A 17,957-nucleotide genomic window follows, 5' to 3' on the forward strand; every position below is an offset into this window, starting at 1 on the left:
ATTTCAAGAAAGCTTTTCCCTCCGCTGACTTGCTCATGTGGGTTACGCTCAGAGCATCGACACAGGACGGCTGGGCTCCAGCCTGCGGGCGAGAGCCCCGAACGCAGCCTCTGAGGGGGAAGAGCAGAGAAGGCCGAAAAGGGAAAAGGTGAAGAAACCGAGATTTTGCAGCGGAGGCCAGTCTCTTGCCAGTTCTGCCATGTGTCGGGTAACAGCACAGACAGGAAAAAAAAAAAGAGATGGTTCTACTGCAAAGTAAAAAAAAATCAGCTGATTCCCTGAAGATTGCTGTACACTTGTCCACGCTGGTTCATTTTCTTTTTTTGTTAACATTTTGCGGTAGATGAGGAAACATGACAGTGGCGCAATTTACAATCCAGAACCTGCAGTATTCCCATTCAGCTCAAACATGGCCTCTCCATGTTAACAATACAACGCAATTCCTCAACTTAGACAAATTAATTAAAGCCTTACTTGAAAAGGCAGGGGCTGATATCAAAACTGATCAGTGCCAATAAAAGGTCAAACAAAACTTGATGTGGAGGGAGTTGGGGTTACGTACCCTTTATCCTTAAAATAAATAATTCAGCAAGATCCACAATTAAGTGCTTCAAAAGTTTACAAATGCACAAAATGAATATACAAATAAAGAAAATATACCTAATCTTTGCTAATTAAAAAAAAATTATATTAGGGGAAGGGTAATTGTACATTAGAGGGAGGCCATTCAGCCCATGGCGCTTGTGCAGCTCTTTGAAAAAGCCATCCAGTTAGCCCCTCCCCCCACCCCTGCTCTTTTACCATTACCCTGTCATTTCACCCCCGCTCCCCAAATGAAGTATTTAACCAATTCCCCTTTGAAAGTTGCTCCCACCAGCCTTTCAGGCAGCTCATTCCACATCACAACATACTCATTTTTCACACCCCCCCCCCACCCTTTTCAGTAATTACCTCAAAATTTGTCCCCTCTGGTTACCTACATTACAACTGTGTCTTCAAAAAGTACTTCATTGGCAGTAAAGCACTCCAGGATGACACAAGGTCTTTAAGTGCACTATATAAGTTTTAAGTTTTTCTTTCCAATGATTTACTGTACAAAAAAACCCTTGATAATGTTGCCCACCCTCATGAAATCCCCTGTAACCTTCTCTGCCCGGAGGAGAACAATATCAGGCTCCCTAGTCTGATCACACAGCCGCATCCCTGATTGCACTCTGGAAAATCTCCTCCACGCCCTGCGGCGTCCAGAATTGGATGTCACCTCCAGCTGCTTCCTACCTACCTACCTGTCAGTGTGCCCCCACCACAAGTGCTGCAGCGGTTCAAGGTGGCAGCTCACCACCGCCATCTCGAGGGCAATTAGGGATGGGTAATAAACGCTGGCCTTGCCAGCGACACTCACATCCCGTGAACAAATTCAGAAAAGCTAAGGTATAACTCATGATTTATAAAGATTTTAGCACAACTCCCTTGCTCTTACATGCAATGTCAGGGCTTCCCAAACTGTAGGTCATGACCCCCCCCCCCCCCCCCCCCCACCCCGATTCTGGGGCCGTAAGTTCTGAGGCAGCAAAGGCTGCTGTGGAGCTCCGACTGAATATTAACAGCTGCGATGCCCCTTCAAATCCTTGCCTTTTTTAAAAAAACAGTGGATGTGGCCTAACTGACCAATCTTTTGAGGCCTGATTCCTGCTCCCAAAAAGTCGATGAAAAGGTAGGTTTTTAAAAGTCCCTTTGGATTAAGCACTTTGCCTCGAAATGGGGTCACAGTGAGGAAGAGTTTGGGAAGCACTGCTCTGTCTTTATTTATAAAGCCAAGAATCCCACTTTATTCTTTAACAGCTTTTTCTCAGGTTCTAAATGCTAATTTAATGCTCGCTGTTCCAAAATACTTCACTGTCACACTATAGCTCAGTTGAAGTACATTCTTTGAATGGACATCTTTGCTTCTGTGTAGCTTATTGTTAAAAGTAAATATTCTCCCCATCCCTCTAAAGCAGGAAGTCTTGTTTAAAAAAAAAATGCCAATCTCCCCTCACCAAACCTTCAAACCACAGAGAATTTTACAGCAAATTAATCTTTAAACCCAGCTGCATCTCCCTCCTCCCCCTCCCCACACAAACACACACACACACCAAACTCAAGACACTGCAATCGGATGACCATGAGACCACCCTTCATGGGCTAGTCTAAACCCATGTCAGCAGTAGAAACTTGGCAGCCCAACCCAATCCTGTTCTCCTGCACGCTTTCCTTTGCAGTCATTGGATAGTGATCAGAGGAGAGCGCAAGCCCTGGATGATTTTCCCTTCTCCTAGTACTGAGTCCAATCGTGCTTCTATTGCCAACCTTGCCCCAAATAAACTAAAGCAGCACTGCCGACTACTGGACATTCTGGTCTATAGGTTGGTTACATGCCACCCTGATTAGTGCAGGCAATGAGAGACTTGTTCAAAGGTTCTGATTCCTGTGTGTCTCTTCCCTCTGGCCCACAATCTAAATCAATTCTTCCCACAGATGCTAAAGTGCGTGGACAACATCGACTCATGCCAGAGGAACCGGCCACTCCACATGCAGGGAGGAAAGGCAACGGACAGCACGCAGACACAATTTTCAACCTCTGAATATTCAGAAATGCACGGTTAGGATATTATGAACATTTGAGGCAGCTCTAATGAGTGTGCTTTATAAAAAAAATGGGGCTCTCCCAATTGGAGCTATTTTAACTTCCTTTATTGGTTCTTCTGAAGATTTAAAACTACGGTTTACTGAAACCACGACTATTTACGTCTTCAGGGGATGTGGAGGCCGGCTAGGAGTGGTTAGGACCACCAGTGGGAGGGAGCTGGATCAGCACTTAACTGTAGGAGATACAGTCAGTCAGTCATTAAAACTGAGTGCAGGCTGAGAAAAATTCAGCTTTTGACACAGAGTGAGCAAGCTGAATTATCATCAGTACAAACAGTCATTCACTCACATTGAAAAAAGGAACCAATGCTTTTTTTTTTTGCAAAGTTTGATCCATGTGCAGGAATGGAACACTTTAGACAACCATTGGCTGCACCGTCAATGCCAAGGTCAGGTACTGTGTGATTAAATTTGAAATAAAGTTCCCTACTCTTCCACCAAAGTTATTAGGAGCATCTCCAACTGTATCACAGTTTTGTAGCTTCACAATGAGGCTATCAATTCATGTTGACACTTATGTCTTCACTAATTACCTTCCCGAAACCTGTCCTGTGCATGTCACACGTAGCCAGCAGAAAGAGAAGACCTACATGGCAATAGCATGGCCTAGACTCAAAGCCAGATGCCAGTAGCAAAATTTCAAACATCGACAAAAAATGGAAAGTGCTGGAAATACTCAGCAGGTCAGGCAGCATCTGTGGAGAGAGAAAAACAGAGTTAACGTTTCAGGTCGATGGCCCTTCATCTGAACTCCACATCATGCCTGGCCCGAGTACTTCCAGTGTTTTCTGCTTTTGGTCCAGATTTCCAGAATCTGAGGTATTTATTTCGCTTCTGCCTCTGCAGAAATGGGCTGCTCATTTCAACTCCACATTTAAATTCCACATCCACCACATGGTCGAGCTCACTCACCCAAACCAGCCTGTGTTTTCTTTTTAAACAAAAATATATTTGCTGGGTTGGGGGTGGTGGTCAGGGGAATGTATTCTTGTCCAACAAGATTATTGGTGCTAGGGCTCCAAGCAGAGCAGTAAAAGACCTTAACACAATTCTCTTTTAGAAGGCAAAAACTGAAACGGGACCAAACTTTTCAACAACTGCTCTCAGGTCCCATGAAAAGACTGATCTTGGACATTGTCAGAGACTGAAGAATTATATATCGTTCTAAGCCATTTGTGCAAGGAGGTAATATTGTGGTACACCAGGAATACAAAAACATCTCCAGTTAGTTTTGTACAAAGCATTATTTCAAAATTGCACTTCTGCTTCTTGCATTAAAAGCCCAAACGGTTAATGGCATGTTTACTATTGAATGAACAATTGTTTTTTTCAATTTTGGGTGACAGTTTTAACTTCTGCTCCCGTTTTCCATTATTCTTCCCAGTGTTCAATACCGATTCCCCCAACTCTCACTCAGAGAACCAGAGTTGATGATCTGGTACACCCGTGATCTTTTCATCTGCCCAACTCAAGAGCTGTCTGTAATCGTACATACCAGAGGCCTTTCCAGTGAAAAATGTCCAATAAACGGAGCAGGAATGCAGCCGAAATCTCCTGTAAGCAAATAGCGTTTGCCTAGAGAGGGGTGATTGCCCTTCAAAAGTCCTTCATTGGCTGTGAAAGCACGTCTTGGAGGATATGAAAAGCCACTATAGGAGTACAGCTTATCTTCCTAATTGGACAACCTAGTCTACATATGAAGTGAATGGGCTCTGCTGAATTGACACAAAGAGCCGGAGTCCAACCAATCTATTCTAACTCCTTCGAATGGCCAGTTGAGTCGAATATCCCTGCTCCCTCACATCCCCACCCAAATCCCTGGAAGCCCAAGTATATCTTGGTCAAAGATAACATTTATGACAAACACATCCGACTAGAAAGGCTAACATTCTGACGGTACAGTTATGGAACCATTACTGAAAGAACCTCCATTATGCCAAGGTATCATTTGGCACCTGGTATGGAGTCAGCCAAGTGCCAGATTCCTGCATTGGGAAACTCAGCAGTCTACATAACCACACAGCCAAGTCTTCCCTCAAGACACGCATGGCAATTTACGACACAAAGCCATTGGACAATGATTGGGAATAGAATTTCTGCTGGGTTTCTGCTACTCCCTGGTAAACCATATCGTGTCACTATACTGTCAGGACTGCAAACAGCTAAATTGTCAGATTGCACTCGGGCGTTTTGGTAATCTCAACGGTTCAGTCCACTGCAGTACGCTCACTGATGAAGACATTGAGAATTGGCCCTTCACATTTGGAGGTATAACAGGAGCCTGCTGCTCCATTGACAGCAGCAGGGTTTCCTTTTAAATACGTGTGCTCAACATTCAAAATGTTAATGATAATCTTGGGAGTTTTGACATTAAAAATAGCTTATCACAAGCAAGGAAAGTAGGTTTGGGGGCACACTGATCTAGCACTTTTCCCAAGGATGGCAAAACAATCAGACCTTCAAGCACTTTGCAAAGTCCAAGCATCCATGTTGTTGTCTACGACCGATGATGTAGGATTTGCACCAGCGGTGGCCCCTTGATGAGCAACAGAAGAAAAGCATTCCCTCTAGTGAAACTAAAACAACGACGCAATGTTTTCATTTGCTTGACAAGTCCCACTCAACAACTGCCAACAATACTTCACAAACAGAAGTTATTTATAAGACAGCAACTTATGGCCTTGTAAATCTGAATTCGATAAGACTCTCAGATGTTAAACGGCAGAGAGAGAGAGAAAAAAAAAGGCCAGGAGGCAAACGGATTGTTGACATTTTCACTCGAGCTCACCAAGCTTCAAAAGGAGAACCCCGACTGGGAAGAGAGTTACTGAGATCGTGCCTTTCGATTTTGTACAGAGTTACTGTTACGTGCAGCCACAGTGGAACTCGGCTGAAGCCTCTTTCATCGCAGTGTAGTTGCATCCAACACAGGCCATGTGATACCAGGCGTCGCAATCATCGCACTGCACCCACTCCACGGTATCTTCCTGCGGCAACTGGCACCGCTCAGCAGCGCACTGTTCTGCAGTGTAGAGTGTGCGGGTGAAGACCTTGCACATGACCTCTGAACCCAGAGGGATGCTGCCCAGTGGATGCTTCCGTGGCCGTCCTCGCTTCTTTCTGAAAGTTTTAAAAGAAAAAGCATGACAGTCAGTTACGGGCTGCTGATTTTCCAACTCCCGGCACTGTGACTCACTGCATCATAATACCGCGGCATTCCTGCAATCTTTCACAAGTAGGCTTCTAAACTCCTGAAAATAGAGGCACCAGACTGAAGCCATGGCCTTTCCTAAAGCCAGTTTGTCCATGGGAGGAGGGTGGGGTAAGAAAAGGGGTTCAGTCATCCCGAGGAGTGTTCAAGGACAGGAGTGCTACACCGAACAAATATTATGTTTTGTCTTTATTCTTCATGGGGTGCGGGCGTCAATGGCAAGGCCAGCATTTGCTGCCCATCCCTAATTGTTCTTGAACTGAGTGACTTACTAGGCCATTTCAGAGGGCAGTTAAGAGTCAACCACATGGCTGTGGCTCTGGACTGGGTAAGGATGGCAGATTTCCTTCCCTAAAGGACATTAGTGAACCAGATGGGTTTTTCTGACAATTGATGATAGGAATTGTGGCCACCATTCCTGAGACTAGCTTTAAATTCCTGATTTTTATTAATCAAAATTAAATTCCACCAGCTGCTGCGGTGAGATTTGAATCTGTGCTCCTTTGGCATCGACACGGACCTCTGAATTACTAGTCCAGTGACGTTCCAACTGCCTACATCTTTAATTAAAGATTTCCAGATATTAAGGGGAGCTGATAGAGGGAAGAAACTATCTATCGTATTTCCGCTAGTTGAGGAATCTAGGACTGGGGGGGGGGACATAAGTCAAGAGAATTAGACTCCGACCCTTCGAATGAAATTAAGAAACACTTTGAAATACAAGGGGTGTTGGAACTCCCTTCAGAAACAGCAATTGATATTAGATTGTGTTCACTTTAAACTGAAGCGCGATAGAGTTTTGTTATTCATGTATCAGCCATGGCTCAGTCGGTAGCACTCTCGCCTCAGAGACACAAGGTTCATACGTATTTAAGATTGCAGGTTCAAGCCCCCCCTCCAGAGCTTCAACGCAAAAATCAAGAGGACATAGACAAGTGGGTAGAGTGGGCAGATAGGTGGCAGATGAAGTTCAATGCGGAGAAGTGTGAGGTGATGCATTTTGGTACGAAGAACATGGACAGGCAATATAAAATAAGGGGTGAAATTTTGAAGGGGGCGCAGGAGCTGAAAGACCTGGGTGTATATGTGCTTGGTCATTGAAGGTGGCAGGACAGGTGGAGAGAGCAGTTAATAAAGTATATAGTATCCTGGGCTTTATTAATAGGAGCATAGAGTAGAAGAGCAGGGAGGTTATGCTGAATTTATACAAGACCCTCGTTAGACCTCAGCTGAAGTATTGTGTACAGTTCTGGACGCCATGTTATAGGAAGGATGTGAACACATTGGAGAGAATGCAGCAAAGGTTTACAAGAATGGTTCCCAGAGATGAGAAACTTCAGTTATGAGGGAAGATTAGAGAAGTTGGGACTGTTTTCCTTGGAGAGAAGGCTGAGAGGAGACTTGGTAGAAGTTTTCAAAATCACAAGGGGGCTGGACAGAATAGACAGGGAGAAGCTGTTCCCACTCGTAAAAGGATCAAGAATGAGAGGGCAGATATAAAGTGATTTCCAAAAGAAACAAGTGTGACGTGAGAAAAAATTTTTCCACACAAGTGTTTGGGTCTGGAATGCGTTGCCTGGAAGTGTGGTGAAGGCTGGTTCAATCGAGGCATTCAAGAGGACATTAGATGATTATTTGAACAGAAGCAAGGTGCAGGGGTATGGGGAAAAAGCAGGGGAATGGCACTAGGTCATAATGCTCATTTGGAGAGCTGGGACACGATGGGCCAAATGGCCTCCTTCTGTGCCGTTAAGATTCTGTGATCAAGGGTGACGCTCCAGTGCAATATTTTTCATGTTGAAACTCTGCAATAATGCCCGCTAATGGTGATGTGTAATGTAGTCTCCAACTCTCAATATATCTTCCAAAACCAGATGATCAGCCATTCTCCATCAGTACTGACCTCTCCTCTCCAACCTGTAGATCTCCCAATAAAATTCCAACTAAATGCATCGTAGAGCCTGTGGAATCAGCAGCTAGGGTTTTCTGCATATAGCAGTGCACAAATCTGACCATTAAATGAATGACAGGAAAATTCACAGAAAAGCCAGCGTACAGATAGTAAACTTTGGCTATACTCTTTTGTTTGGCTATATATATCTTAATATTAAGGGCTCAATGGCTTTGACAAAGCAAATGGACATTGAGAACACACTGGATGTTGAAAATCTACAGCAATTCCCAACTTCTACTGCCCCAACTAAAGAACACAGATTTAAGATGATTGGCAAAAGAACCAATGTCGACACAAAGCAAAACTTTTTTCTTTCAGCGAGTGATTAGGATCTGGAATGCACTGTCTGAAAGGGTGGCGGAGGAGGATTCAATTGTGGCTTCCAAAGGGGAACCGGATAAGCACCTGAAGGAGAAAAGAAATTTGCAGGGAGGGGATAGCTAACTTGTTCTTACAGGGAGCTAGCACAGGCTTGATAGGCCCAATGGTCGCCTCCAATGCTGTAACGATTCCATGATTCTAAGCCAATTTTTAAACTCGGTTTTAATGCAGCTCTATTCACACAGCACAGAAGAAAGCCATTCATCCATCACATCTGTGGTGACTCTTTGTTAGGGTAATCCAAAACCAATCCCACCGCCCTGCTCTTTCCCTAGAGAGCCATTTAACTCTTTCAGCTGCTTATCTCCTGCACCTTTAAAAGGAACAATGCCACCTGCCTCAACTGCTCCTTGTAGTATAGCATTCCCTGCTGTAAAGCTCCTGTGTAAAAAGACATATCTCTGTACTTTTTTCCACACTCTTACTTTTTTTTATTCACTCACAGGTTGTGGGAATCGCTGGCTGGGCCAGCTTTTCTTGCCCATCCCCAACTGCCCTCGAGAAGGTGTTGGCGAGCCATCTTGACTCGCTGCAGTCCATGTGGTGTAGGTACACCCACTGTGCTGTTAGGGAGGGAGTTCCAGGATTTTGACCCAGCGACAGTGAAGGAACAGTGATATATTTCCAAGTCAGGATGGGGAGTGGTTTGGAGGGGAACTTGCAAGTGGTGATGTTCCCATATGTCTGCTGCCCTAGTCCTTCTAGATGGTTGCAGTCGTGGGCTTGGAAGGTGCTGCCTAAGGAGCCTGGGTGAGTTCTTGCAGTTCATCTTGTAGGTGGTAAACAATGCTTGCACTGTGCGTCAACAGTGGAGAAAGTGAATGTTTGTGGATGGGGTGCAAATCAAGCGGGCTGCTTTGATTGTTGTTGGAGCTGCACTCATCCTGCACGCAAGTGGGGAGTATTCCATCACACTCCTGATTTGTGTGTTGTAGATGGTGGACAGGCTTTGGGGAGTCAGGGTGCGAGTTACTCACTGCAGGATTCCCAACCTCTGACCTGCTCTTGTAGCCACAGTATTTATAGGGCTAGTCCAGTTCAGTTTCTGGTCAAAGGTAACCCCCAGGATATTGATACTGGGGAATTCAACGACGGCAATGCCCAAGGGGGTGATGGTTAGATTCTCTTTTGTAGGAGATGGTCATTGCCTGGCACTCGTGTGGCGCGAATGTTACTTGTCGCCTGTCAACCCAAGTCTGGATATTATCCAGGTCTTGCTGCATTTGGACACAGACTGACCATCCTCAATTGGTGACACCATTAGCAATTACAAACCAATGTATTTCCTGATTCACCCCATCGCAAACCCTTTTCCAGTTTTAAAAAAAAAACCTTTGATTAAACCTCTCCTCAGCTTTCTTTGCTCCAGTGGAAATAGTTCCAGTCTCTGCTCTTAATCATAGTTTCTCATCTTTGGCTTCTCCCCAGTCAATAATGATGATACGCAAAGGCCTTCTATAACAAGGCAGCCAAAACTGCACAATACCTTAACCACAGGTAAATCTTTGTCCAGTGCAAATCTAATGTAACCAGTTTAGTTTTGTACTCTCTGCCCCTACTTACAAAACCCAAAATGCTAGTGACATAAACTGTGGTTTCTAGACTTGCCTGCACACAATTAATAAACATTTACCTTGGCGAAAGACACCAAAATCTTCATGTAGGATATATGGTACAGGAGCAGGCCATTCAGCCCAACGAGCCCATAAGCCTCCTCCCATCTTTCCTCATCTAAATCCATGATCGTAACTCTCCATTCCCTTCTCCCTCTTGTTCCTTGTCTCTTTTTCCTTTAAACATATTTATACTATTGTGAGGAACATATCTTTTTATTTTCTTGGACTGTGGCTTTAAAATTGGACTGTGACTTTAAAAACTTTGGCTGCAGTTGAAAGACATGTTCACTGGAGCAGGATGAGGAATATCCACAATGTTGCTATCCTGGATCAAAGGGTGCCATAAGAGAACAGGGTGGTGCTGGAAAGGAGTTCTGGACTAGGGGAACTGCCTGATGACAGCATTTTAATTGGTTCCTGACCAGGTGACCAGGGTTTTGTGTGGTAGCAGTGAGCAGAGAGACCCTAGCCTGCAAAGAGAACACATCTAAAACCTCTCTCTCTCTTGTGTGTGTAAGATTCCAGTAAATCTAAGGCTAGCTAGCTGGCTTTTTCTTCATATCTCTGTAATCTGCTCTCTCTGAAAAACCCCCCGTCAAGAGGAAAAGGGGGAAATCACCAGTGGAGACATTGAAAAGCAAGTTTTCAACCAGTAAACTAGACTTGAAAGTGCTGGAACACCATCTTGTGTCATTAACAACAAACTGCAAACTGCAAAGAATTTGGAGAGACATCAATCAAAAATCAATCCATCTAATCTTGTACTCCAGATTGGTGCTATTGAACTGGTTTATCTCAGCCTTAAAATCCATGTTTTGTACGTCTTATGTGTGTGTGTGTTTGTGTATAGGGGTTAAGAAGGGGTAGAGTTTAAGTTATAGAGTTAAAAGTTAGTTCATATTTCTTTCTTTTTCCACTGGTTAATGACAATTTATTTAATAAACAGTTATTTACTTGTTAAGTTTACAAGCCTGGTGCTTGTATTCTGTTAACCTAAACTAAACAGTCAGGTAGAATTGGGGAAATCTGGTAGTTTGGTCAAACTTTTCACATTTGTCGTGGCTCGGGGAACAGTGGGGCTTGATATGACAGCGCACTATCCCCAGTGAGTCATGACACTGTTCGCTCCAGCCACTCCCTGTGGTAGTGAGTTCCATGTTCTCACCACTCCCTGAGTAAAGAAGTTTCACTTCAATATTATGTGCAATGATAATTTATAGCCTGGTTTCATGTCTAGCAAGGCCTTAATGATTTAAATTTAAGGAATGTTTAGGAACTTACCCAGTGGGTGTGATGTGTGCATTCTCCATTGAATCTCGGAGGATATGCCCATCCTGCTCCACTTTATGCTTCTTGAGAGTAGGCTTTTGTTCAGGCGAGAGTGCCCGGACACCCAAAGTCAATTGCCGATACAGATCTGGGTCCACATCAGACTCCGACTTACAGTGCCGACGGTTGGTGGCACTTTGCTGCACCTCCACTGAAAAGCGTTGGATTTCCTCCTCCAGCTCTAGGTCTGGGAGGACGGTGTGAACAGTCTTCCGTCGATGCTTAGTTACTGGCCGATCACCCGGCCTCTTCAGGGCTGGCGTGGTGACACCAGCGCTGCTCCCGCAATGGCGGGCACCCAAAGAGAACTGCTGAAATTTCCCCAGAACCCCCTTCGGATCGCCGCACTGGCTCCTCTCCCTGCTTTCCGTGTGGAACATGAAAAGTTGCGACCTCAGCTTGCTGATGCTGCCGATGGAGTTCAGAATCAAAGTTGCCCGGGAGGCGGTGGGTGCCTTCGTGAAGCTGCGAATCCTCGCCCGTTGGGGAGAGACAAACTTGTCTGTTGAACAAACAGGTCGGAATCCACATTGCTTCCGAACCTTGGGGATCGTTATGGCATCAAAGTCCGCTGGGCGGACGCTGACCTTCTGGAACAGGAAGTAGAACTCAGAGTCCTGCTGACTTGCCAAGGACCCCTCTGGGATGTTCACAGCGTCAGGGTGGCCAAACGTGACCGTATCTCCGTCTGCAAGCTCCATCCTCTGGCCTTTGGGAATGCGAATGTCATTCACAAAAGTACCTACAACGACAGAGCCATTAGCACGATCTTTCTTTATAAAGAATGAAATATCCTTGCATGAAGCGCCCCATTTTTAACAAGATATTATTTCTCCCTTTCCCCTTCACATTGGTTTGCCAGCATCTACTCATACAACCCAGAAAATGGCCAGCTGGAAGAACACATGCGCGGGGGCCTCTGCCTCTGGATTTCGTTCCCTCACAGTAAGGAAGTGCCCATCTCTGCTCAGTGCTGTACCGAGGTCACAAACATCACAATACTGTACCTAGTTAAAAGTGATGCTCACAGGCCTGATCTCATATTAAACAATATCACACCTCCTTTTAATGAACCATCTGTCACAAGTATTATGACAGAACGATCATCTCAGTTTACCATTTTTGTCACAAATGGAAGGCACTCATATTTCCTCCCTCAAAGAACAAGCGTCATGACAAATAGATACAGCCAGGGCACTTGGTGCAGTTGGCATCTAATGTCTTTAAAGCTGAAGAACTCTGCTCCCCATTTTGCCACTTTAAAACTTCCGCAACTGTCTGATTCCATACAGCCCTGCCCTTCTCTCGTTTAAACCACTCTTTGACCTCATGCTCCCAGATAAGAACAAGCTGCTGCAGCTGCTGGAGTTCTGAATTAAGAACAGAAAGTGCTGGAATAAACTCAGCAGCTGCAGCTGGCAGCATCTGTGGAGAGAGGAACAGGGTTAACATTTCATCTTGACAACCTTTCACCAGGACTCAGTTCTAATAAAGAGTTTGAGCTGAAACATTAACTCTGTTTCTCTCTCCACAGCATTTTCCGTTTTTATCCTTAACAACCCTTCCACTTTAACACTCAATCTTCAGTCCAGCTACCCCGTCCACGTTTCGTAATCCTGAACGAGCCCTCACCCCCTCTACATTGGTCCTGCACTCCTGCTTCATCCACTAGCACTTAGTCATAAGAACATAAGAACTAGGAGCAGGAGTAGGCGATTCAGCCCCTCGAGCCTGTCCTGCCATTCAAAATGATCATGGCTGATCTCATTTCGGTCTCAACTCCAATTTCCCGCCCCCTCCCCATAACCTTTCAACCCATTACTAATTAAAAATCTGTCTATCTCCTTAAATTTATTCAGCATCCCGGCATCCACTGCACTCTGAGATAGTGAATTCCAGATTCACGACCCTTTGAGAAAAGTAATTCCTCCTCATCTCTGATTTAAATCTATCACCCCTTAGCCTAAAACTATGGCCTCTTGTTCTAGAATGCCCCACAAGGGGAAACATCCGCTCCACGTCTACTTTGTCTATCCCCTTTAGCATCTTATATACCTCAATTAGATCTCCTCTCAACCTTCTAAACTCTAGCGAGTTTAGGCCTAAACTGTTCAATCTCTCCTCATAAGACAAGCCCCGCATCTCTGGAATCAATCTAGTGAACCTCTTCTGAACCGCCTCCAATGCAACTACATCCTTCCTCAAGTAAGGGGACCAAAACTGTGCACAGCACTCCAGGTGCAGTCTCACCAATGCCTTGTACATTACAGCACAGTAGGAGGCCATTTAGCTCATCGAGTCCATGCTGGCATTCTGTAAAAACAATCCAATCAGTCCCATCGCCCCCCCCAGCTGTGCCCAAAGATCTGCCAATTGAGAATCAGCCTGTTCAGTCACATGAAGACCCACACCAGAAACTCCTGACCCTGTGTAGATTTCATCCTCAAATCGAGGGACAGCCGACAACAACCCCACCCGACTCCTATTAAAGTCCCCCATTACCCATTCCCTCAATTCCCCTTTCGGACCCCCACTCCTCCCATTCCCCAGACAGACCCCCCCTGCTCCTCCCACTCTGACAGACCCGCCCCCACCCCGCTATCCTGACAGACCCGCCCCCACCCCACTACCCTGACAGACCAGCCTCCGCTCCTCCCATTCCCCTGACAGATCCCACTGGCTCCTCCCATTCCCCTGACAGATCCCACTGGCTCCTCCCATTCCCCTGACAGACTCCCCCCACCTCCTCTCATTCCCCTGACAGACTCCCCCCACCTCCTCTCATTCCCCTGACAGACTCCCCCCACCTCCTCTCATTCCCCTGACAGACTCCCCCCACCTCTCATTCCCGACAGACTCCCCCCATCTCCTCTCATTCCCCTGACAGACTCCCCCCACCTCTCATTCCCGACAGACTCCCCCCACCTCCTCTCATTCCCCTGACAGACTCCCCCCTTCCTCTCATTCCCCTGACAGACTCCCCCCACCTCCTCTCATTCCCCTGACAGACTCCCCCCCTCCTCTCACTCCCCTGACAGACTCCCCCCTCCTCTCACTCCCCTGACAGACCCCCCCTCCTCTCATTCCCCTGACAGACCCCCCCCTCCTCTCATTCCCCTGGCAGATCCCCCCTCCTCTCATTCCCCTGACAGACCCCCCCCTCCTCTCATTCCCCTGGCAGATCCCCCCCTCCTCTCATTCCCCTGACAGATCCCCCCCTCCTCTCATTCCCCTGACAGACTCCCCCCCTCCTCTCACTCCCCTGACAGACTCCCCCCTCCTCTCACTCCCCTGACAGACCCCCCCTCCTCTCATTCCCCTGACAGACCCCCCCCTCCTCTCATTCCCCTGACAGATCCCCCCCTCCTCTCATTCCCCTGACAGATCCCCCCCTCCTCTCATTCCCCTGACAGATTCCCCCCCCCCTCCTCTCATTCCCCTGACAGACTCCCCCCCCATTCCCCTGACAGACTCCCCCCCCACCATTCCCCTGACAGACTCCCCCCCATTCCCCTGACAGACTCCCCTCCCCTCCCCATTCCCCTGACAGACTCCCCCCCACCATTCCCCTTACCATTCGTACTCCTGTCCACGATGTGCACTCTCCAGTCCCCGGCCGTCCCCCTCTCTGCCTGCAGCTCGGCGTGTACCCGGGAGATGAGCTCCTCGGCCCGGCTGCCTGAGGTCAGGCACAGGTCGGTGAGGTCGGGCCGGCGGCCCAGACGGAAGGTGCAGCGCTGTCCAGCGGGCAGGAAGGTGTAGAGGTCGCGGGTGGGCGGCGGCCCCGCCTGGCCGGGCCCCGGGCTGGCCTGTGGGCCGGTGCCGATGCGGAGCAGCTGCAGGCACGGCTGCACCTCCGACAGCATCGTCCCTCTGAGCGGGATCGTTAGGTCATCAAAACCTGCGCTCCTTCGGGCGAAGGGTCCCGACTGTTAGGTCATCAAAACCTGCGCTCCTTCGGGCGAAGGGTCCCGACTGTTAGGTCATCAAAACCTGCGCTCCGTGGGGACGGGTCCGATTGTTAGGTCATCAAGTCTTGCGCTTCGTGGAGAACTGTTCGATTGTTAGGTCATCAAAGCTCGCGCCCGAGCTCCGGCCGTTGGGATAATCGGGGGCTCGCGCCCCTTCCCCTGTGACCAGGCGCGACCGTTGTTAATGGATGGGAGTGGAGAAGAGGCGGCTTCCCCTTTGGTCGGTCTTCCTCAGCGCAATCCCTCCAACAGATACAGCAGCTGGCCGCCCGGACTGCTCCCTTTCCTCTCTCTCCGCTTGTTTACAGGAAGCGCCTTTGAAAATTGGCGCGCTGGAGCTGCGGCGTGTGGCCTCGCGAGATGTCTCGCTGGCGTCGGACCACGGTTCGCATGCGCTCTGAGGTTTCTGGTCATGTGTGCGCCGCCATCTTTCATAAAGGCGCCCGGCTGCCTGGGCGGAGGGCAATTCTGCCAGGCACAATTATCAGACCTGCTTTTACAAATATGTGATGTTCTGACTAAAATTCATCAACCCGACATGTTAACTGTTCTTTTATCTTTTCACAGGCGCCACCTTGACCTGCTGAGTAATTCCAACATTTTCTGTTTTTATTTGAGATTTCCAGCCATCCGCAGCAATTTGTTTTTATGCCGCTTTCTACAGTGGAGGTAGAGATGATGTTAATTGACACAGTCCAAAAGGCCGCAGGTTCGCTCTAATAATTTCTGCTAAGCAAACTGATCTCAGATAAGGAGGTAATCAAAACAGAAAGTGCTGGAAAAACTCAGCAGGTCTGGCAGCATCTGTGGAGAGAGAAACAGAGTTAACGTTTCGAGTTGAACATGGAATCAGAATCACAGGATTGTTACATAGCAGAAGGTGGCCATTCGGCCCATTGTGTCTGTACTGACTCTCCGAATTAGCCACTCTGCCATTCTCCCGCCTTCGCCTCATAACCCTGCACATTCTTCCTTTTCAGATAACAGTCTAATTCCCTTTTGAATGCATCAATTGATCCTGCCTCCACCACACTCTCAGGCAGACCATTCCAGATCTTAACCACTTGCTGCGTGAAAAAGATTTTTCTCATATCACTTTTGCTTCTTTTACTAATTACTCAAAACGTCAATTCTGTCCTCCTCTCCACAGGTGCTGCTGGACCTGCTGAGCTTTTCCAGCGCTCTCTTTTTATTTCAGATCTCCAGCACCACAGTATTTTGCTTTTATTTCAGTTAAGGAGGTAGTTGCAATGTGACAGTTGGCCTGAGTGCTCCACCAGTAAAAAGAGCAGAAAAAAACAGCGCTGGCAATCTGTCAAATATATGAAGGACAATTTTCATTATATGCTAAACGTATGCACTTGAAGAATTTTTGGCATGTTTATGAAGCCAAGGTACTTGAAAGATCGGACTAGGTAGTATGTGAGTCCAAATATTGAGCGAATGGTGGATGGGACAGGACCCTGCAACCACCATGAAATAAAGAGACAAATCTTTTCCCCTGGTATTGTACTTTAAGCAATAGGGACTATTTGTCTACAAGGCTCGGTCAATCCTCATGGCTACTGGCACATAATGTTTGAACCAACTCAATTTAATTGGAATTTGAATGCTCAGCCCAACTAACCTCCAGAAATGGTCAGTACAACAGTGAGATCAAAACTAGTTGATTTCCAACTGCCGGGCTTCAGGCAGTCACATCAGCCATCAGTGTGGCTGACTGTGAAGGGCTTCGAACTGTCTAGGAGGTGCATTTAAAACATTTATTTAGATAAGTACTCGCAGCAAGACTACGGAAACAAAACCAAGCAGTTCACACAGAATGCTATTAATTTTTTATTTCATATTTCCAGAACCTGCACTATTTTGCTTTTATATTTATGCTGTAAATAATAACTGGTTGGATAGAGAAAGGAAAGCTGGACCATTTTCTTGCACACCGAAGAAACATAACTCAGCTTTGATTTAGTTCAACATTCCTACAAATAAACAAATAGAAAGGGGGAAAGTTTGGTTCATGAGGGGAGAAAAGGACCATATGTAATATTTCTAGGTTTGCGGATGATGCAAAACTAGGTGGGAATGTGTGTTGTGAGGAAGATGGAAAGTGGCTTCAAGAGGATTTGGACAGACTTAGTGAGTGGGCAAGAAAATGGCTGATGGAATATAATGTGGAAAAATGTGAGGTTGTCCACTTTGGTAGAGGGAACAGATGCGCAGAGTATTTCCTCAATGGTAAGAGATTAGAAAGTGTAGATGTACAAAGGATCTGGGCATCCTCGTCAATAAGTCACTGAAAGCCAATGTGCAGGTGCAGCGAGCAATTAGGAAGGCTAATGGAATGTTAGCCTTCATTGCATGAGGAGGAGGTGTCAGCTGTGGCTCAGTTCATAGCACCCTCGCCTTTGAATCAGAGGGTTGTGGGTTCATGTCCCACTCCCGGAAACCAAGAACTGTGATTGTACTTGAAAGAGTTGCAATCTGTGACTGTTGATAACTCGAAAGAGTTTCATTGCATGAGGATTTCAGCACAGGAGTAGCAAAGTCTTGCTTCAATTGTATAGAATCTTGGTTAGACCACACTTGGAGTACTGTGCGCAGTTTTGGTCCCCTTACCTTAGGAAGGATATTAGTGCCATAGAGGGAGAGCAACGAAGGTTCACCAGACTTGTTACGAAGATGGAAGGGCTGTCTTATGAAGAGAGATTGGGGAAACTTGGCCTGTATTCTCTAGAGTTTTGAAAAATGAGAGGTGATCTCGTTGAAACCTACAAAATACTTAAAGGATTAGACAGTGTAAATGCAGG

The 17,957-nt window shown here is 46.7% G+C and overlaps 1 protein-coding gene across 1 annotated transcript; it reads right to left on the minus strand.

Moving 5' to 3' along the window:
* Positions 1-5,123: 5,123 nt before the first annotated feature.
* On the minus strand, positions 5,124-15,045 carry tcf19l (transcription factor 19 (SC1), like). Its single transcript, XM_078566218.1, has 3 exons — positions 14,754-15,045; positions 11,132-11,921; positions 5,124-5,808 (listed from the first exon to the last, which is right to left on the minus strand). The coding sequence occupies exons 1-3, from the start codon at positions 15,043-15,045 to the stop codon at positions 5,553-5,555; spliced, it is 1,338 nt and encodes a 445-aa protein (XP_078422344.1). The 3' UTR covers positions 5,124-5,552.
* Positions 15,046-17,957: the final 2,912 nt, after the last annotated feature.

Source organism: Cetorhinus maximus, chromosome 21, assembly GCF_964194155.1.
Source record: "Cetorhinus maximus chromosome 21, sCetMax3.hap1.1, whole genome shotgun sequence".
Classification (NCBI taxonomy): Eukaryota; Metazoa; Chordata; class Chondrichthyes; order Lamniformes; family Cetorhinidae; genus Cetorhinus; species Cetorhinus maximus.